The 22,019-nt window shown below is 39.2% G+C and overlaps 1 protein-coding gene across 3 annotated transcripts in view; it reads right to left on the bottom strand.

The window, feature by feature from the left end:
* The window catches only part of LOC138009455 (uncharacterized), a 96,561-nt gene that overhangs the window by 25,174 nt on the left and 49,368 nt on the right, over positions 1-22,019 (bottom strand). For all 3 annotated transcript variants that reach the window (XM_068856477.1, XM_068856476.1, XM_068856475.1), the window contains exons 16-26: positions 19,299-19,491; positions 17,257-17,507; positions 16,118-16,423; positions 15,389-15,688; positions 14,393-14,558; positions 13,644-13,825; positions 12,315-12,632; positions 9,836-10,129; positions 5,878-6,058; positions 2,466-2,671; positions 322-591 (exon numbers count right to left, since the gene is read on the bottom strand). In XM_068856477.1, coding sequence (XP_068712578.1) covers positions 322-591; positions 2,466-2,671; positions 5,878-6,058; positions 9,836-10,129; positions 12,315-12,632; positions 13,644-13,825; positions 14,393-14,558; positions 15,389-15,688; positions 16,118-16,423; positions 17,257-17,507; positions 19,299-19,491 — 2,667 coding nt within the window. The remainder of the gene's footprint in view (positions 1-321; positions 592-2,465; positions 2,672-5,877; positions 6,059-9,835; positions 10,130-12,314; positions 12,633-13,643; positions 13,826-14,392; positions 14,559-15,388; positions 15,689-16,117; positions 16,424-17,256; positions 17,508-19,298; positions 19,492-22,019) is intronic.

Raw genomic sequence — 22,019 nt, forward strand, 5'->3', positions numbered from 1 at the left:
GGAGCTACGCTATTGGTGGTAACATGGCAACGTGAAAAATAGGAATATATTAGTTAAATGAAAAGCGTTCGTTAATACCGTGAGGATTAAGGGTGCCACATTCTTGCGGCTTTCCGTCGTACCTAGATGTAGGGAAAGGCCGCAGATAGCCATGTGTTTTTTGGAGTGGTTAGGCAGATTAAAATGGGTTAGGTAGGTGTAGGTAGGTTAGGTAGGTAGGTGTTCTGAAACGAAAGTAGCAATCAGTCACTAAGCTGTTAATCTTTTACCCCCACCCTCAGAGGTTTACAAAGTAAAGCTCTTAATAAACGTTTTACTCACCTTCTAAGGTTTCAAAGGTAATTTCTTGACTTCCATAAGTGTCTCTGTCTGAAGTATATCCCACTGCCATTACTTTGTATTTAGTCAGTCCTTTCAGTGACCTTAGTGTGATTTGAGTATTTTCACTCCTCTTGAATGTCCATTCCCTCTTTCCATTCAACGCAGACTTGTAAAGCACAATGTAGTTCTTAACCTTATTGGCATCAGCAGTGGGGGACAATGTTAAAGTGACCTCGTGGCCGGTGATACTTCCATCGACAATACTGACAGCTAGAATTTACAGAAAAAAATCAATAAATAAATTATTATTATAAACCTTATTCACATCGGCAAATATAGTGGTTTTCCTTCCATAATGCTACTTAGCCATGCCGTCTGCCAAGGGAGGCAAACATTGGAAGAAGACAGCTGTCGAAAAATCTGCTCGCCTGGGTATGGTGATTTAGGCTTCCTCGACATCTGTTAAATTATCATTCTTTCTTTCTGCCTAATCTAATTGCTAATTAGTTTATATATATAGTAAATGATGATAAATAAATGAAAACATTAATTTGTGCCAAAATCATTTCCGAGAAGGAACTTATAAGGAGAATTTTGATTTCATTATTCTTTATATTGTTTAGAATACTTTATTGATATCTTGACTTGCTAACTACACTCGGGTAACTGGCTAATTGTGGAGCGATATAATAGCGGCGCTCAGGCGAGCAAAGCGAGCCAGCGGAGCACCGTAGGTAAGTTAGTTTGGGAAATCTATCCATGCGAGAAATTTTGGCTATGACGTCACGTACGTCCGTCCCCCCGTAAAGACTGTCGGGGTGGAGGTGGGGAGGCAGAACAGCTTCTGTAGAGGGGAGTATTCGATCAATTTTCCCTTGCAGGAATTCGCGTGGCAGCGTTGCATTTGGCAACCCGCGTTTTTCTGGCGGGAAATCATATTAGTGACGAGCAACGGGATAAAGAGCAGGGAAGAGCACGAGAGAAGAGGGGACGAAATTTGAGAAATTGAGGCAAAGAAATTCTCGAGAAGGAGATGAAGAGAAAATTTCAATAAAAATCAACGTAAAGCTGAGAGAAATAGAGCGAGAGACAAAACACTTATTTACAACGGGGGGCTTTCAGGTAATGTTCTCCTTCTTAATATATGCCTCGCTGCCTCACATAAAAAAAACGAAGAAGGCCTGGAAACGTTTGCAATTCAGTGTTAATAGAGATTCTGTCATATTTCAACAATCACATTTATAGGCTTTTTGTATGAAATGGACTGCACTATGAAATTGCAGTCGAGCAAACCAATTAACTACCCTTTCGGTTGACTTTTTGATTAGTAAAGATTGCTGTTGTTCTGAACTGAAGAATGAGGGTGTAAAGAATGTCAGTCAAACGCAAAATTTTCTGAAAGAGATTACTGTGCATGTAATTTCAGTTTTAGTTGTTGATTTAAATTGTTGGTTATTGTTTGTAAGGCTTGTTTCTTTACTGCCGTCAGCTCAGAGGTGTTTGATCTGTTTGATCACTGTAAACTGTACACACTAATGTCGATTAATTTTGTACGTTATGCAGAAACATTATTTTCATATAAACACTATACTGCTTTCTGGGGTTAGAAACGCGAGCTCCGCTTTTAGGCCTGGCTAAATATCTATATATTATCTTTTCAGATGCACTTGTGCGCTTGTATTGAACTTCAAAAGCTGATAACAAGACACTTTAAATGCACGTAACTCAAATGGAGTTTTGGTTTTAGAGACTTTGCTGTCAGAACATTGAAATCAAATGAAAGAATCTTCAAAATACGACAGACCTTTTCAAATAACATCAATCATTGAGTTGTGGTGCTATTATCGTTGGTTATTTGATTTTAATTTTTTTGAGATAGATCTTTTATTGTATAAATAAACTAGTGAACGTGAAGTTGAGAGTCCTTCTTCTTAAGGTCAGACTGCTAATACTGCTTGAACTTGCATTGCGAACTGGACTTTGAGCGCGATGCTCAACGAGTTTGCTGTTAAATTCTAAAAGGTCTCTGAAGAGTCTCTTGCCGAGACGAAACGCCCCGTCAGACGTGCGACGAACTATCTCTTTTCCACAAGTATTTGACAATTCTTTCGAGACATTTTTATTTGATTATTTAAGACACTTACAAATCTTTGGAGTCTTGTCTACAGCAAAATAACTGGCGTTGAAGCCTTGCTCTGCTAAGTCAACATTGGATTTGAATATGATCGCCGCTAAGTTGGAAGAGTTGGCTTGAATGATTAAAGCAAACGGCTTCCTGTTTCCGCAGTATGGAATAGTACGCCCAAAATCAAATATAGCTGCAGCTATGATGAGGTCATTCTTGAAATCCCTGAAACAGGAAGCAAAAATAATAGAATGCTCGTATGCAGTATTAAGGGCCCTCTACAGACCACAGGCAGACCACTCTCTGTTAGTGGGGGCCGTTGAAATCTGAGCATCGATCTTTTGTTATTTATAGTAGAAATACAGATGAACAATACGGTGGCTACAATTTGTTCCAATATGCAGAATTTAAAGCAAATGATTCGATAAAAGTTTGAAGAAAATGTTAACTGAGTCATGTGTCATGTTTTTTCCGCCGTCCCGTGCTGTTTTAAGCGCTATTTTGCCAGATGAATATTTGACCTCGGCGGTTAGAAACGAAAACCGAGTAATCAAGAAAAGAAAGGGGCAATTTTGGTAAAGTGGGCTGTCTAAATTCGACAGTTTGGGATAGCTAGAGATGAATTTTTAAAATGATATTCCAGACTTTTTGTAGTTCAAGATGAAATCTCCAATTCTATGAAAAAACTAAGTGAATGAGCAGTTGCAAGTATTATCCTTTTTACTTCAAAAACTGTGCTTTTTGGTGTTTCCTGTATGGGAGTTGACCCTCATTAGTACTCGATTATCTCCTTGGATGAGCAGCAATCTTCATATGACAGACTGTATTATTGAAGACAAGTGTTCTCCAATCAATAATACTGAATTCTCGACTAGATTAGAGCACAGGAAGTATTATCCCTTTGCGTTTGAAAAACCAGCGCCCCGAATAGGTCACTCTTAAAAATACCATGATACTCTTTGTTTGCCCTCCAAACTTTTGTAGCAGCATTGTTTTTATTTTCTCTTGGGACCATTGTAAGTCCCAAGAGAAACTGGAAACAATGCTTATGCAAAATTTTGGAGACCAAACAAAGAGTATTACGGTATTTTTGAAAGTGGCCTATTCGCCTGTGTTCTCGAGTGAATCCATTGTTTTGCCGTATAACAATAGTTGCTAGGAAAGAACAATAGACTACAGCAATAGGTGTGAAGAGGCACTCAGAAACGCAAGGTATCGAATGCAAATGATGATCGATAGAGCGTTTTCACTCACGTGACCAACAGCCATATTGGATTACTGAAACAAGAGAAAGTATTTGCATTAAAATAGAGTTTAACTCCTAGAGGATTAGTTTGGTGCACCATCATGGCCGCCATTTCTTTCTTTTGGAACACCAACATGGCCGCCGTGACGTGATGTGAAAAAGCTCTATTGAGAAAATACAGACCAAGGGAATCTTGAATAATTCTCCCACACGCTGCTTGCAAGCTCTCGGTACACGGCGGGACGACTAAATTTTTTTCTTTAAGAATGACTGATCGAATCGCTTCGGACCAGGAGCTCTTTTCAGAGCCTTCAAAACCCCTGGTCCAGCCTTTACTATTACACATGGTTGCACCATTTGTCGATGAGAGTGATCCGAACTTTTCCTTCAAATAAACGGAACAGTGCTGTGGAAATGGAGATCGATAGAAGCACAGAGCTTTCTTTTTGTCAGTCTTCAACCGTGTGACAATGAAGTTGTTCTGGTGCACAAAAAAAGCAACCAACGCTATTACCAAACCGCGAAGAGATTACAGACAAGGGTAGTCTGTTAGATGTAAGATGTTCGTCTATCGAAAAACTTGCGGTTGATCAAAAAAATGTGGGGAAAAGGATCGGATGGGGGTGGTTGTGGAAGCGATGAAAGAAAAGAGGGAAAAAAATGGGTCTTTCACTACGATTGAAAAACTGATCTTCAACTTTCATTAATTTGCTGGCTCTTTAAAGACCAGTTTTTTTTCCTTTCCTTCCTTGAAGATAACGCGTCCTGCCTTTCTTTCTGAAGACAACGCGAAGGCGTTCGACAGGACCGGACACTTTCTTGCAACCGCAGACAACGAAGGTGACTCAGATAGTAATAATTAATCGGAAATTCAGTTGCACGATCTGACATCGCCTTCGGTTTGCGTTGATAGTCCGTTTCACGTACGGAGCTGGGCCAGCATCTTCTAGTTCTTGGTTGTTGATGTTCATCGGTGTCTCATGGATCTGTGCTGATAGGTTCGGGAAAAGGAAACGGTCAACATCGTGGCGAATCTCGAGCGATTTCTCGCCACTGTACAATAAATAGAGGCCTTCGGTTGTGGATTTTCTTGGCAACTATCCGCTTAGCTTGATAGATGCCGGAAACGTCAGGTCTTCTATTGTAGAATATCCGGTCATGAGAAATCGCGGCAGTTTCTAGGCTATTATAATAGTCCTGCGTTGGACGCCTACGTTTCCCTACTAGTCATGACGAATCGAATATCATGGCCAAAAGAAAGAAACTGGAGTTCTTGTAGAGTTTATTGGCAGGCCAAAGGGATGCCGGCGGATCGAAAAGCACCAATAAATATCATCTATAAGACAAAAGATTTTCAGAGAAAGTACGGCAATTACTTCAAAAGTTCTCAGCATAATGTTTCCGAATAGTGTTTCTTTCCTTCTATCAACTGAAACTCGTCATGTCACGCTAGTTAGCGCAGAGTTAATTTGACCATCAGTTCGTCATTCTATTTATTCTACATAATTTTTCTCCACACAAACAAATCTACAAACAGTAAAAATTGTCTATTCTATAAAGCAAAATGGAAAATGGTAACCACATTGTAAAATGTCCCTTGGTAAATCATAGTGGAGGCTAAATATGGCTAAATATCTTGGTGGCGATTTTATGACACAAAAGATAAGACAAAAGCGCTCTCTGTTCATTGTTTAGTTTGTCACCGACATCAAGCTAATGAAAGTCGTTGAGCGTCGTTGGCAACCAATGATCAATGCTCTCTCTAAGCGTTCACGCATCGATGACGCACGATATCAACTGGAGCTAAATGTTCCGAGAACAATAGGAATTCCGCGCGGTTGTGGCTTACCGTAGGGTATCATAGACTTTGATAAAAGCTGTGAAGATTTTGGGTTATTTTCGTACGCGCTCCCTTGTTATCTTTGCACATATATTTATGTATCCTGCTCACTTTAAATTTATCATTCCATATGTTATAAAACTAAGCTTTTGTTTGATGCTTTCAGGCTGAGTTCTGTCTTCCTTTAATGAGATGCGTTGTCGAAAAAGGATTGAGCTAAATCACTCAGAGCTTACTACAGAAGCCATATAACAATATCCCGGAATGTCTGGGTATGAAAAATGCCACGAGCTAGATAAGGTCACTTATTCTCTGGAATAGATATGCTGTCGTGAGCAAACTTACGTGCAGTTCGGCTGTCCACCTACGTCCTCTGTATGGAAAGTATCGAAAGCAAGGAAAAGTCGGTACTCCGGTAATCCAGGTGCCATAACCCAATAACAATATAAATCGTTTGGATAGTCCTCTGGAAAGCCAGGGCTTGTTATCTTACCCATCGTTTCGTGAAGATAGCCCCGCATACAGCCTAAAATAAAATTAAAATCATAGCAAAAATATGAAGTGTCATACAGTGGGTGTCGTATGAAATAGGACCCGTTCGTCACTTAATAGCCTAATTAATTGTGACTTAGAAAAAGTAAGGAAAGGTTTCGAACTAAACAACGTTGCAGTAATGTTCATAAGAAGTACGTTTATTATTTTGTAAACTTAAGTTCCCCCTCGGTCGGTTCCACACTTTGAACAACATCCGTGGTAGGTATCCAGCGTGAGCTTATTGGAAATCCCCGAATGTGACAGGTTCCCATTATTATTCGATGGTACGGCTCAACGCTCAAATGTTCCTATATTCTTATTGTTTTATATTGATTAAATGAAGTTATATTTTTCAACAGCGAAGAATGAATACAAGACCTCGCCAAAAACACTATTGCTATAAAAGGAGAAATTACTCATTGTTCATGAGGTTTCGCTTACTAATTTCGAAATGATTTTAAGATTTCCTTCAATGGAAATGAGACTTGTGGGTTTTCACTTTTCGACATCATTTTAAAGAAAGTGACCCTTCAATATGCAAGGTACAGACATCTTGGCGAATTTTTTCACCCACACTGATGCGTTGTTGAGGGTACTGTGTCTGTAATCTTTTTGGCGATAACATTAGCCGAACACGTGCGAGAGACTTAACTGGTTTTTGCAAATGATAATGATAATGATAGTGATAATGATAATGATAATGATAGTGATAGTGATAGTGATAGTGATAGTGATAGTGATAGTGATAGTGATAGTGATAGTGATAGTGATAGTGATAGTGATAGTGATAGTGATAGTGATAGTCATAGTCATAGTCATAGTGATAGTGATAATGATAATGATAATGATAATGATAATGATAAAGCACACAAATATGCGTAGGAATTGGAGATAAGTTTACCTCTTAGGTATCCAAATCCTTCACTTACTTTAGCTAGAAGACCAGAGGTAGAAGTTGAGGGAACGAAGATCAAAGAACACTTGAAGCGTACAATGATAGATAAGCTACAGGAGACGATAAAGGCAGAGAATTGGCATGGGCGGTTATTCACTTCGCGTTGGAATGATGACGAACCTAGTCAAGATGCGTGTTTTGCATGGATGAAGGGTTAGTCATCGGCACCCACCCATACAGTAGCAGGTATGATCGAACTCTATGAACAACTCTTGCCAACTAAAGTGTATACAACACAGAAGACCAGAACAACCCAGGGAGAAGTAAGCTGTAGGCTGTGTGGTAAAGAAGCAGAGACACTTCCACACATTTTGTCAGGATGTTCTACACTTGCTTAATCAAAGTATTAGGTCCGACACAATGCTGCTCTGAAGATATTATTCTTCAAGTTGGTGGAAAGTTTCCCTCCTTGGTACTCACCTGTGAAATCAAAACCTATCTATGAGTCGGATGGAGGGAAATCTTTTTGGGATGTGGCGGTATATGCAGAACACACATTTGTTAGAGCTAATTGGCCGTTTCGAAATTCAGCAGGGAACTGGGGCGAGTTTCAAATTTTAACTAATCGATAAACTGACACTACCACATGAAAGATCATGTTGAGATTGGTCATTTGGCCAAGTATGGTGCTTTTAGGGTGAACAGAGACCAAGTTATGGACATTGAAACATGGTTCAAAATCCATACAGACGTCTCTAATTTTGATACAGCGTCCCCCAAAACCATATAAACTCTTAATTTTTTTTATGATTTCTGTGATACTCTTTAAAATGGGCAAACATAGCGATTTTCATCGCAGCTTCTTTCAAATTGTAGGTACATGACGGGATTTTCCAGTTGTCACTAAACTGATTAAAAAAATTAAAAAAAAAAAAAGAGTTTATATGGTTTTGGGGGACGCTTTGTCAAAATTAGAGACGTTTGTATGAATTTTGAACCGTATTTTAAGGTTCATAACTTGGTCTCCGTTCACCCATAAGGCATCATACTTGGTCAAATGACCAATTTTAACATCTTTCATGTGGTGGTGTAAGTTCATCGATTAGTTAAAATTTGAAACTCGCCCCAGTTCCCTGCTGAATTTCGGAACGGCCAATAGAGTTGACGTACGTTCGTCGACCACAAGGCAAAGCAAGTCTGGGCAGTAGAAATGAGCTCCCCCTGGATTCATAACCGTGCAAAGAAAGTTGAAGAAAGTGCAATAAAATATGGACCATTACTTTTCGAATCAACAAACTTTTTAAAACAGATTTTACGATTAAAGTTAAAGTTCAAAAACAATGACGTTTCGACCGTTCGACGGTCATTTTCAAGTTGAAAAGTAAAATGTTTCTATGCGCTTAAATATATACAATCGGTTATAAAAATGCTAATGAGATACTAAAACTCTAAATATGTACATAGAAATAATACAAGCAAATTGCGGCATGAATGATAAAGAAAAACGCTAAGGTGATACAAATAATATAAAAGTGAAATAATTAAGTAAATAGCTTCGCGCGGATTGAGTCACTCTGTTCAGTTTTGGTTTAAGTTTACGAATAAAAAGCATTTCAAAAATCAAGCAGTCGAGTTTTCTCTGACACTTCTTCAAAATCTCGAAATTACTTCCGATGGTCTCCGGATCCCTTCCGTGCTCATCCTTTACGTTGGTAGCCGATTGTTGACCGCTTATGTTCCTCCACACTTTGATGTAGGTGTCGGCTCATGAAGCCGACATAGTCTGCATCACACAGACCACACTTGTAATAATAAACAAAGTTTTATTGATTCACAATTGGAGGTTTATGTTCCTTTGGTTTGAATTGTCCTTTGATCTTCTGACTTGTGTAAACAGGTTGAACAACGGCATCAATCTTTCGACTGAGATCGCCGAGTTGGTGTCTTACAGCATTTGCCGATTTCTGATGGTGTTCTCTACGAGGGTTTAAACCAAAACTGAACAAACAGAGTGACTCCGCGCGAAGCTATTTACTTAAATATTTCACTTTTATATTATTTCTATCCCCTTAGCGTTTTTCTTTATCATTCATGACGCAATTTTCTTGTATTGTTTCTATGTACATATTTAGAGTTTTAGTCAGTTTCTCATTAGCATTTTTATAATCGATTGTAGATATTTTTAAAGCGCATACAAACATTTTACTTTTCAACTTTAAAATGTTCGTCGAACGGTTGAAACGTCGTTGTTTTTTAACGCTAACTTTTATCGTGAAATCATGACTGTTGGAATTAAAACTTAAGCACCCTGGTTATGAGGTACAGCAATGTAACATCATCATCTACGCATTGGGAGGATGGTCGAAGGACGGAGAAGAAACTATGAAGAAGTATGTTGGTGCCCGATCGATGTGTTTTGGAGCAGATACTCGCTGCATATAGCCCGTTATTTCAAAGCAACTGTTTTATAAGTTGGAACATTTTACCTGTTTGATGATGAAAAATGAACTTTTTTGCTTTTAATTTATTGTATATATTGTATACTTTTTTTGAATTTTTCTGAAGACAGTTATTTTATTGGATCACTTGTTTAGATAAATTGTTTTGTAACTAGTTTCACTTCCTTTTAGGTTTTATAGGTTACGCTGTGCGCCCTATATATGCCATAGATTTTTTGCATCTATACGTTTTGATACTTCTATAATAACAATAATAATAATAATAATAATAATAATAATAATAATAATAATAATAATAATAATAATAATAATAATAATAATAATAATAATAATACCAAGGCTTCCTAGCAGCATGATCGTCATAAGCTTATTTTAAATTTACTTTCAGAAAACTGTCATGTTAAAATTACTTTACCTGGTTGGACTGTCACGGACTCGCTCTTCACTCCAACGCCAACGGCAGTTTCCCCTGCAACCCTGACCTCATAGATAGCATTGTAATTAAATTTGTCGCTGATAATGACTTGCAAGGTGGATGGTCCAACTGTCACCATTGAATACTTTCCATCGCCTAAGAGGCTGCGATAAAAAACCTTGTACCCTCTTAGCACTCCGTTCACACTATCATTCGCGATGTGAGACCAAGATACGTTTATAGTGTTCGAATCAGGACTTAGTGCCGTCACGTTACCGGGCGGCTCGCTTGGCACTGAAAAGTAACAAAAGTAATTACAGTATATTATATGGATTTAGCCAAGCCTAAAAGCGGAGCTCCCGGGCTGTTTTTCGAATTGTCCGCGTTTTGGTGTTTCCGGGAATTGCCCAATTAAATCATTTTCTTTGCTTCCTTCTTCACAAAAATTTATTGCCCAACTAGTATCGCATGAGTTTTAAAACAAGCAAATCTTCAGCAAAAGAAGGAAAAGGAAAAAAGCCATTTCAGACGGAGTCCAACGTCAAAAGCTGCAAAAGCCAGCTAATAGGAATCAAGCTAAAATTAGAAATCACAGAAAAACTAGCTCGTGATGTAACTGATCGGCGTCAGGAAATTTTCTCAGTTCAAGGTCAAAATAGAGTTTTATTGACGACTTTATTCCACGAGATCCTTTACATTTTGATGTATTTCATTGAAAGACGCCAGCTCTGCTTGGAACAAGAATCGGCAAAATACGGCAACCAAGAAAGGACGAACTTCAAACAAGAACTCCAACAAATTACCTCTACGTGCTTGAAATAAACTTCTTTTCTCCTTAATTTTACGAAAACTAATTGCCATTGCGTATAACATAAGGCCAAAATTTCCTTGTCACTGTCATGGCACAAAAAAAACAGTTACGGTGTAGGCAAACGGAGTAAAAAACACTTGTTCGCTCGCATTTTAGAGCAAAACAAACAAACAAACAAATCAACTATTTCTTTATGTCCAAGAAAAGAGTTTGTGGAGTAACTTCATCCACCAAGTTTGAACTATTACTGATATACTGTTTTTTCGTTCTCGTTCTCTTTCTCTCTTCTTTCGTTTCTGTTCTGTCATAGTTCGTCCAGGAATCATGCGACCTTACCAAATTAAAAATCTTCTGGAGATATGCCAAAAAGCAGCTCTAAACAAACTAAAAGTTAACACTCAGCTTTAAGTTTATATCCCTCCGATGCTTCCTCCGATGCTTGACTTAAACATGAATGTCCAATATCAAAGATGTACGCTTTAAACTAGCTGGAGTGTCAGCTGGATGGCCTCGGTATGGTCAGGTGATTGATTGGCATACATGGATGGGTGGATGGACGTACGGTCGTACGGTAGTACGGTGACCAAAACCAACATTTCTCGCACAGATAGGTTGCCATATTTTCTTACCCATGGTGCTCCGCGCGCGCCGATCCACCCCTCCATGTTTGCCAATGTGACCAGTATCACGTGCTCAAGTCTAGAGATCAGCGAGGAGGCCACAAAAGCTCTTGACAGTCGACGCTTTTCGTGTTCAGGTAGAAAATGGTTTGGAATTTTTTTCCTCAAATTTTCGCCGGTTTCAATCCAGGTTTGACATAATAAAGCTGTCAGGACACATCGGTGGCTACGTCTTTATTCAAGTCAAGCATTGGAGGGATATAAACTTAAAACTGAGTGTTTATTTTTAAATCTTTAGAGCTGCTTTTTGCTCTGTAATGCAATTTTTGGCCTAAGTCTTATCTTAAGGAGATTTTTAATTTTGAATCTGATAAGGTTGCATGATGCCTGCACGGCCTATGACAAAAGTGTAGAAACGAAAGAAGAGAGAAAGAGAACGAGAACGACAAAACGGTACACCAGTAATAGCTTAAACTTGGTGGAAGACGTTACTCCACAAATTCTTTTCTTGGACACTAAACCGTTTGTTACTTTTACGTATGAGTTATTTTAAGTGGATGCTTATTTTTAAAAGATGGTTTAATCCTTTTTTCATTTGTTCAGGAGTGAAACTCGACTTTTTATTCTCAACTGAAATTAAGTAAGAATCATCTGTTCTCTTATTCGACATAACGAAATAATCGATTTGTTTGTTTGTTTGGCTTTAAAATGCGAGCGAACAAGAGTTTTTTTACTCCGTTTGCTTAACTGTTTTCTATGTGCCTCGACAGTGACAAGAAAATTTTGCCCTTATGTTACAAACACGTCATCAATCGCAATGAGCTCTCGTAAAAGGGAGGAGAAATATCGCTAGCTTGTGTCTAATAAGTTTGCCGATCCTGGTTACAAGCCAAGCTGGCGTGTTTCAATGAAATACATTAAAATGTAAATGATCACGTTCTCAGAGATAAAGTAGGATAAAGTACATCAATAGAACGCTTTTTTTGACCTTGAACCGACGAAGACGAATGAAAGCTGATAAAGGTAATATTTTATGACCAATATTTACCTCCCTCTACGGTCCTGACAGTGAATATCTGACTTCCTTTGAAATGGAATGCTCCGCTCTTCAAGTGAACTGTTACAGCCAGGACCTGTAAACTGTATTCAGTTTGTGCTCTAAGTCGCAGTACCTCTAACTGCATCCGTGTTCCATTATAATTAGCTATTGCCACAGTCGGTCCAGCATCGTTATTAGTTGGTGTGCATACAACAGCATAAAAGGCAAGAATATAAGGATGATCGGGAACATAATAAGCCCAAGAGACGTTCATGCTTGAATGTTTTACGCTCAAGATGCTGATGTTCCAGTCGTTGACTACTGGAGCTAAAAGAAATAGGAGAAAATGGTTATTGCATAAATGATGTTAAAAACTCGGATTAGTGAATAGCCCTACGAAGCTTAAGCCTTAACCCTTACACGTCCCAGCAAAATCATATCCTCGCTGCGATGCAATGAAGGGTATGTCGTGAAAATGAGTTTAATTTGCATGTGAATGAAATTTTACTTTCATATGAAAGGATCAGCACTAATACTCGCTTTGAGAAAGAGGCAAAGGTAATTCGGAAATGGCCTAATGCTTCTTGTTGGTTATGACGTTGTAACTTCCGCCATCTACGGATTCCGACGCCATCTTGGATTTTGAGATTTTTGTTAGAAAGCACGAAAACTGATAAAACATGTATTCAACAACACAACAACAATGAATGAAAAAAAAAAAGATTTCTTTTTGTTTTAAATAGAAATATGAAATAATGTCTTTGGATTGGTCCAGGAAAAGTTTCGCGGCTCAAACGGAACACGTTAGCGGTAACCTTTAAAGTACCTATAAGCCGTAAACATCGGACCCTGAATTATGAAAGCAAACGATTTGGACAAAATTGGTGAGGGTATACATTTGCTGACTGTCGATTACAATAAACACTGGACTGAATATTTACGACCACCATTCGATTCCGTCCCCGTGTGATTATTACAGGTACCCTGGAGACGAATCCTGCCCCTTCATATTTTTTTGCCTCGTCAACTAAACAGAACAAGTTTGACGGTATAGTTGACTGTTATACCATCGACTACAGTTAAAACTTCGAGTAAAGAAAGGATATATCTCCCGACGTTAACTGGTACAATGGAGACCAATCTTTTATGATTATTTTGTCACTTCAACCAATACACGATTGAGTAAAAACACATTGGCTACGATCGAGTAAGCCTTGAGAAAGGCTGGAGACATTCTATATTAGTATTTCTATATCTGTTACGTTGAATGTGTAGAAAACCCACCTCTCCATCAAGTCACATGTGTCATATGTGTCAGCGAGGTATTATTTTCCTTACCATTTATTATTGATTCATTGATAACCAGGTATTGAGCTTGAAATCCCTGCCAGGACTCAGTGTAACGAGTGGATTTGTAATCGATGTGAAACTTCTGCGCCAGAAAAAAGAAGGTGTCTCTCTGGCCACACAAGAGTTCGGGTCTTACACCACTGTCATCGCTAACAGAAACATAGAAGTTTCTGAAAAGAAAAAAAGAAGACAAACATCATTTGATGTAATATATCAAATAGGTGTGTTTAATATATCTTATCAATCGAAACTAAAACCAAGAAAAAGACGGAGAAATAAAATCGTAGAAATCTATGGTAATGAAAACAAGATATCCAAATGATTTCCTTTATCTCAACTTCACGAATTATTGATGTCTTTAATAAGAAGTATTCTAACTTTGATTTCATTTGCTTCTTTTTGTTGCGTACCATGCAATCGGAAGGACTTATAAAACAACATAAACAACGAGATTTCTACTATTAACGATTCAGTGTTTCTTTCTCGTGCTTCATAGAGCTATGATGCACGCAGTAAGTTTGGACAGCAGCAAAGGAGCGTACGAGCTGCTCAAGGCACAGCCGAGAGCAACTCTAGCTTCTGGAGTATTCCCAAATGTTCTCAAGTACATTATATGTCAACCATGCTCAGCTAAAAGTATGAATGAATTCTCCTATAACTGTATGGCGAAGTGAGGTTGACTTTTCTTACGTCATGATGCACGCTTACGTATACTGAGTTCACTAGATATAACATACTCGCATTTGTAGGACAGTGGAATGTTGAAAAGTGGAAAGGCGAGTAAAACGCTTTTGTCTTCGTCACCAGGGTCAATGTCCCAAGTGCAGTCTGAATATTCGATTCTTTTAGGAAATCCAGGACTTTGAATAACACCTGAAGTGTTGTGTACTGCTGATCCACATTCTGAGGGGAAAAAAAAATTAACTGATTTTAGAGAACATTCATACACCTGATTAATACAAGATAAGAGAGTTAAAGGACTGGTAATGTGTATGCACGACCGGAACGTTCAACTGTAGAGCTTTTAACCAATAAGCCTCTTTCGATTTAACAATTACTCTACGAGCGCGCGTTGGATATATGTAAACAATAGTCTCCGTTTGACGCGAAAATATGTTCTGATATTTGTCCGAGGACATTAGGGCCATTTATACGGGAGAAAATAAGAGGCGTCTTTTCAATTCGCAACCTTTTGAATGAAAAGTACAAGAAGGTAACTATGAATTAACAGTTATTCGTCGAGGGCGTGCTAGATTTATAATGATAAATAACTAAATAAGACGCGAACCATTTATACGAGATGTTCGCGTCTTATGTAGGACGCGAACGTATAAATGGTACAGTTCGCGTCCTATTTAAGACACGTCTTAACTAAGACGCGTATTATTTTCTCCCGTATAAATGGACCCTATTATCTGTTCCGAGAAGCGAACAATTTTCTGAGAGCGTAGCTCGAGGAAAAGTTTGAGCTTTGAGGTCGGTCACGTGACGCGTTTAGACCATGCTGGGGGATAACCCTGCGATGGACTAGCATCCCATCCAGAGGGGAGTAGAAATACCCCTAGTCGCTTCATACTACATGGAAACCTGAGATAAGCGTTGGCCTGATGATACAGAAACATAACCATAAATGTACATAAAATATGCATAAAGGTTAGCTAAATTCTGCACCGATACACTGATTAAATTTTCGTTGTTCAATAGGTTTTACGTGTTGCCGAGAAATGACTTACTTGTCTTGATATAGGTTTCCCTCTTGTCACTTCCTTCTCCTTTAGCCGTGAAGGCTTTAACCCACACTGTATAATACGTATTGGGCTGAAGTCCAGTAATTGTCATCTCTAGTACGTCAGGGCCAACAGTTATATTGCTGACAGACTCTCCGTAATAGTACTTGTAAGCGAAGGTGTAATATATTCGATATCCTTTCAGATTACCACGAACATACTTTGGTGAAAGCCTTCCCCATCTGATCCTAATCGTGTTGTAATTAATGGCACGATAATCATGGATATAAGGGCTTCTGGATGGCACTAAAAGACAATAAAACAAAATTTAATCAAAGTAATTGAACCAATCTAGGGTAAGGGGGGACAGGGGGGGGGGGGAGTTCAGAGGAAACAATGCGCCCTGGGAAAGTCCAAAACCACAAGTCATTGTGAAGGTTATTCCAGTGGAAAGGAGAATGAGTGGATACATACATACAGATATTAAGCCTGTGTTTTAAATATGCATCAGTTACTCCTTTTTTTTCCACCCTTGCTTACCATAGAGTCTCCAGTGGCTAAGTGGTTACAGCGTATGGCTAGATCACGGAGGGGAGTGGGTTCGAATCCCATCAAGTGTTAATTAAAGACCTACCCAAATACATGGACTATTTATTTAACAAAGAATGGCTATCGCTTGTTGTTTACCTATAATTTATTTTAATCTTTGTATCTTTATATATGAATCAATTTTACCTCCTTCTTCAGTTTGTACTTGAATCCAGCCAGTATTACCACGTTGACTTTCGTCAGTTAGAATGGCGACCAAAATCAAGCTGTAGTTGGTAAAAGGTTCTAATCTTGAGATATTCACCTGAGTTTTGTCTGCGGGCAACCAGAGTGCGCCGTAATAACCTCGCGCAGAAATACTGTTGTATAGGATGAGATATTTCTGAACGGAGGAGACGCCGAGAAAACTACTCGGAGGTGGCGTCCATGATAGATCGATAGATGAGTAGCTGGCATTGGCTTGAATCTCAGTCCAAAAGTCTAACGTCTCCCCTGACAAAAACAAAGTAAGGTAAATAAAAACATGAAAACTAAGTTAATTTATCATTACTTATTTATTTATTCTTTTCTTTAACAAAATTAACCCTTAGGTGGACATTCCTTTAGCTTCCTTTCCAGGAGTCCAGTGTCAGAATCCAAACGTGCCATATTTCACATTTCAGACCCCGACCACACTAAAGCGTTTTAAAAGTATCCGTTTTCGTCTCAACGAAAACGAAGCAAAATATTTTCGCCTACACGAGCGTTTCCTGTTTGTTTTCACCTGGCCGCACTAATGGACTTTTGTATAACAACACAAACTTTTTTTTAAGCGTTTTCACCTATCGTCCAGACTAAAATGCCCGAAAACGCAGATGGAAACGACAGCATATGAAGCTTTTCTCGGCACCGTTTTCAAAAACGTCTGTTCCACCTATCCACTCTGGAAACGGAACGTTTTCAAAACGATGCGTTTTCAAAAGGCTACATTTTTAAAACCTTTTTCGAAAGCCTCCATTTTCAGCAGCGTTTTCGGTCATTCAAGTATTGTGGACAATAGGAGAAAACGCATCAAAAAGTATGCGTTTTCATGCGAAAACGTATTAGTGTAGTCGGGGCCTTAGACAACGCGTACGACAATTTACCGTCAGACACTTAATAAAGTGTATGCTGCATCAAACCCTTGCGGTCACGTCAGTTTGCTCTCCCTTCCCACATCGCAAATTGTGAAAAAATGTGACACACTGGGACACGGTAGGATATCATGTTTAACATTATATCTATAACTACAGCGAAAGAGAGCGATAATGATGGTGCAGTTCAGTATAGGTTTTACGTGTACGTACCAGTTATGGTGGTGATATTTCGGTGTTCGGCTTTGTAATGCCCCAAGACTCTTGAGTTGTTCAATTGAGGATCATATCTATAGTATTTGAAACCATCTGCACGAATGTTCATGGTCTCCGCTTCAATCAGCATCGTCTCGTTTGTTAATTGTCCGCAGACTTCCAAAAGAAATCGCTCCTTACCGTCATAATAGTGATAATCAGCATCACCCTTACCCGCTGTTACCGGGACAGAAATACGAACACCTCCACTAACGTATAGACAAAGGAAAAGAAACAAAAAATAGAAGGATAACAGAAAAGTCGTTAGTACGTAATGTTTTAGAGTCTAAGAGCAGGCAGGGAAAAAATACGGAGTCTAGACAACAAAAAACTGCAAGGAAGCTTAAAATAAAAGTGATGAGATTCTTGTGGCTGGACACCTGCTAAGGGTCGAGCGCTGTCCCCTTCTACTCAGCCTTGGTAATACTGATAACGTTGATTGACCTATTTAAGACATTATCAGGATAAACATTCCTGCGTAATTATAAATTTTATTGGCAAAAACCGAGTATGTGTTGTTAAAAGTCCTGTCAATGAGGGTTTTGGCCAGCGCTATTTTGTAGCAAGGAAGTGTAAAACTCTTGCGACTGTCGAGACTCAGCTCTTGTCTGAAGACGTATTTTATGACCGGCGTGATGCCTGGGGTGGGAGGGGAGGGGGGAAGTCCAATATAAAAAGGACAGGGGTGCTCGTCTGAAATTTTAAAAGAAACCCCTAAGAGGTACAGAGATGCTGTGCGAGGGTGTGTCTTGACGTTTTCCCCTAAGAGGTGCTGTTCTAAAGCAACAGATATTACAATGCAACGCGCCTTACCGTGGCCACCCAACAAACTTTCACGTTTGACAATTAAGTGTAAATCATCGTCAACTCAACAACCCACGCAACGGTGTTCAACTTACAACTGTGCGAACTTTGCAAGGAGGCGTGACTGTCAATCAAATTCACACATCCTAATTGGCGGATAATTTGTAAAAAAAAAAACTTTGTTAGGTGCCAACGGTAAGGCACGTCGCACTGTAACTGACACTGACTTTTTTTGGCTCAATACCCTAAAAGAAACTGCGAAAGCTCCTTCTGTGGACCCTTTGAGGCTGAAAACCCCGAGAGGTGCCAAACCCGCTTTTTAAATCCCTAAAAGGCACGACGACCATAGGGAGAGTCCCCTCGTGGGGTTAATGGTGTTGTCAAGGGAATCCCCTTTAGCCACTGTTCTAGAATAATACAAGAATTCTTAAGTTACTGTTCCACCGTCGTCATGTGGAAGACAAATTCTTTATTTTCTCTCAGCTCAGCTGGATGTCAACTTTTTCTTTATTAATTATTCCATTAACATTCAACAGCCAAACAATCATTTCAAGAATGAAGGGGTAGTTTCTAAAGAAACTGTGGTGCTGCGTCGGTGGGGAAGTAGATACAAAAATTTGGTTTTATCAACGGAGTTGATAATGTAAATTGGCCACCGTACAGAGATTCTAAAAGCTGACGTTTCGAGCGTTAGCCCTTCGTCAGAGCGAATCTGACTCTCAGAGCGAATCATCATTCGCTCTGACGAAGGGCTAACGCTCGAAACGTCAGCTTTTAGAATCTCTGTACGGTGGCCAATTTACATTATCAACTCCGTTGATAAAACCAAATTTTTGTATACTACTTCCCCACCGACGCAGCACCACAGTTTCTTTAGAAACTACCCCTTCACAAAATTTTTGTATAATCATTTCAAGAACCTGTCACATACACAGCGGATATGTGAAATAAATGATTATTTGGGCATTTTACAGTTCAGATGCATCTTCAAAACGGATCCATGATATCGTTGGTCTTACCGCGTTTTAGTTTTCCTATCTAGTTAGACTCTTGATAACTAATTACTCGTCCTCGTACGTGAATGTACGGCTATGCATTTATTTGGTTTACGGTTCAGCCCTCGACGGAGATTGTCTCATTGGGATGTTGTGCTGAGCCGCTCAGCATGAATATCTGTTTGGTATTTCCTTATTTACCTGCAATAGTCGTCGTATCTACGACCGAGAGACAACTCAGCAAATGTCAACCATATCATCGATGTTTCAGATTGAGGGTTGATGTTCCAATGGCAGCGAGATTCTTGGTACTGTACATAATAGAAATTATGACTGAATGGCTTGTCAGCGCTGGAGAAGTAGTTGCTATCTTCTGTAAGGTAGGACCCACATACTGTGAAAACAAGGAGAACAACGGTACCTCTATCAATACGGATTAAAAGGATCCACAAGGTTACGTTTGTACTAGAACGTAATACTACCTTGAGAAAGAAAAACTCAAGGTTGATGATATGGACTGACTTCCTAGGATTGCAGGAATAAAATGTTTATTCTGTTGTGGAAAATTGAGAAAACTCTAGTTGCGCATACCTCCATTCGACGTGGCTTCCCATTCATGTGCCTTTCTTTACCTTTCGTTTTCCTTCGCAGAAGATTACGAAGGGAGATTGATTTCTACCGAGACTGAATATCTGGGTTAACCCGACCTCGGAAAGTGGGAGGGGGTTTGGGCTGCTACCAGCCCTTCCCTGCGGGGGTTCTGCTCGAACGTTTATTTACAAATGCTGTTTCACTCAACGGGGACAATTTCATAATTATTTCTCCAATGTTCTTGATGTTCCCATGGCATACATCGTTGTTCTTAATTCGATTTGTGCGGGTTTTAAACTTCAGTCAGTCAGCCAGTCACTCAATAACTGAGTCAACACCCATCGACGTAATTTTGAGTTTGGCTCTAATTTTCTTGCTGTCGTTACGTTCTTACAATGCTATGTAAGTTGGTGTGTTTGTTTGCTTGCTTGTTTATGGCCCGTCACGCAATCTTTTTTTCCCGACGTTCGTTGCAGAAGAAAGAATGGGCGGTAACGAGCCATAATAACATTTTCACCGGAGGCTAAACTTTAACAGTTTTAGGAGAATTTAATAGAGTGTTTTCACATAACGTCATTAACTTGTAAAATCAAAGCTGCCAAGTTTTCTAATTTTTTTTATCAAAAAACAGGTTTAAAAAAATTACTTCGAAGTAAATGTTTTTAGCGGAACTCTGCACGCGCCGAGCGCGCTCGCGCGGAGCACCATAATTAAGAAAATATGGTAACCCATGGATGCGAGAAATTTGGCTTTATAGCTATGACGTCATGGACCGTCCGTACGTCCCCCCCTCCATGTATGCGAATGTGACCAGTATCACTCTAGTTTACGGCATACATCTTTGATACTGGACATCCATGTTTTGATCAATTGACACCTGTCATATCAAGGTAACAAGGTATCGGCTGACCAGCGTCACATGACTATATTACGGGCTCAAGTTTAAAGCGCATTGAGGTCAGCTGCCCTTTTGAAGTTGACCGCTGACCGGGTACTGGTTTTCCATTGGATCGCAGGTTCAACCCAGGTAAACCCACCGAAAGATAAGCGAGGCTCTATTTTTCGCGCGCCTTGTGTGGCTTGACGCGGCTACACGGTCATACCACGTCAACTATAGCTCGAAACAGTCAACACTTTTCGTGTTGAGGTGGAAAACGGTTTGGAAAAAGTTTTCTTTCTGCATTTTTTGCTGGTTTAAATCCAGTTTGAGATATCATGACAGCTGTAGTTCACACTGGTGGCTACGCAGTGTTTCAAGTGAAGCATCGGAGGGTTATAAACTTAAAGCTGATTGTTTATTTTTTAATTTGTTTAGAGCTGCTTTTTCCTCTGTTTTGCAATTTTTTGCATTTCTTTAGAGTTAGAAGCTCTGATAGGGTTGCATGACCCCAGGAGGACCTATGACTAGAGCGGAAACAAAAGGATAAAGAAAGAGAACGACAACGATAAAGGAGAATACCAGTAATAGGTCAAACTTGGTGGAAAAGTTACAAATTCTTTCCTTGGGAATTAAGCCGTTGTTGTTTTTACGAATGCGTATTTTTAAAAAGTGGTTTAGTCGGTTTTTCCTTTGTTCAGGAATGAAACTCGAATTTTCATTCTCAACTAGAATTAAATAACAAATATATGCACTCTTTTGGACATAAAGAAAATAGAAGCTAATAGAGATTACTTCATGGAAAATGCGCGCGTAAGATTTTTATTCATGAGTTGAGTAGTAGCAGAAAACGAACTAGTGAGCGCAGCGAACAAGTGAGTTTTCAGAAACGAGACAACGAGTGAATAAAAATCGTACAAAGCATTTTCCATGCTGAAATGTGTTTATTTCATTGGTACTGAGGTTTTTGCGTGGTAGTCTTTGATGAACAAATTTATTTCGCACAAATGGAGTGGGGCGATGAAAGCAAGAAACAATGGTTTAAACTCGCCCAGCCGACAATTTATTTAATGAAATTTACTACACTTACTGTGCTTCAGATATTCCAAAGTAGTTCAAAGTGAAGAGTGTTTTTAGTTCGTCGTTTGTTAAAGCTACCGGCCCTTTGGGTTTATTTCCCTTTCTCTGCTTCTTTAGTTGTTTTTGTTTGGACTAAAGAACCTCTCTGGTTTTCTCAAATACCACGTCGTTTGTTATGCTTGCGGAATAGCCCTTTTTCTTCAGTTGTCGTTCCACGCTTGCCACTAAACTTCGAATGAAAGTCGATCTTGTTTGAAGTTTGTCCTTTCTTAGTTGCATTGACGTATTTTGCCGATATTCTTGCTCCAAGCCAAGTTGGCATGTTTCAATGAAATACATGTACATCAAAATGTGAATGATATAGTTTTCAGAGA

Source organism: Montipora foliosa, chromosome 7 (genome assembly GCF_036669935.1).
Source record: "Montipora foliosa isolate CH-2021 chromosome 7, ASM3666993v2, whole genome shotgun sequence".
Taxonomy (NCBI): domain Eukaryota; kingdom Metazoa; phylum Cnidaria; class Anthozoa; order Scleractinia; family Acroporidae; genus Montipora; species Montipora foliosa.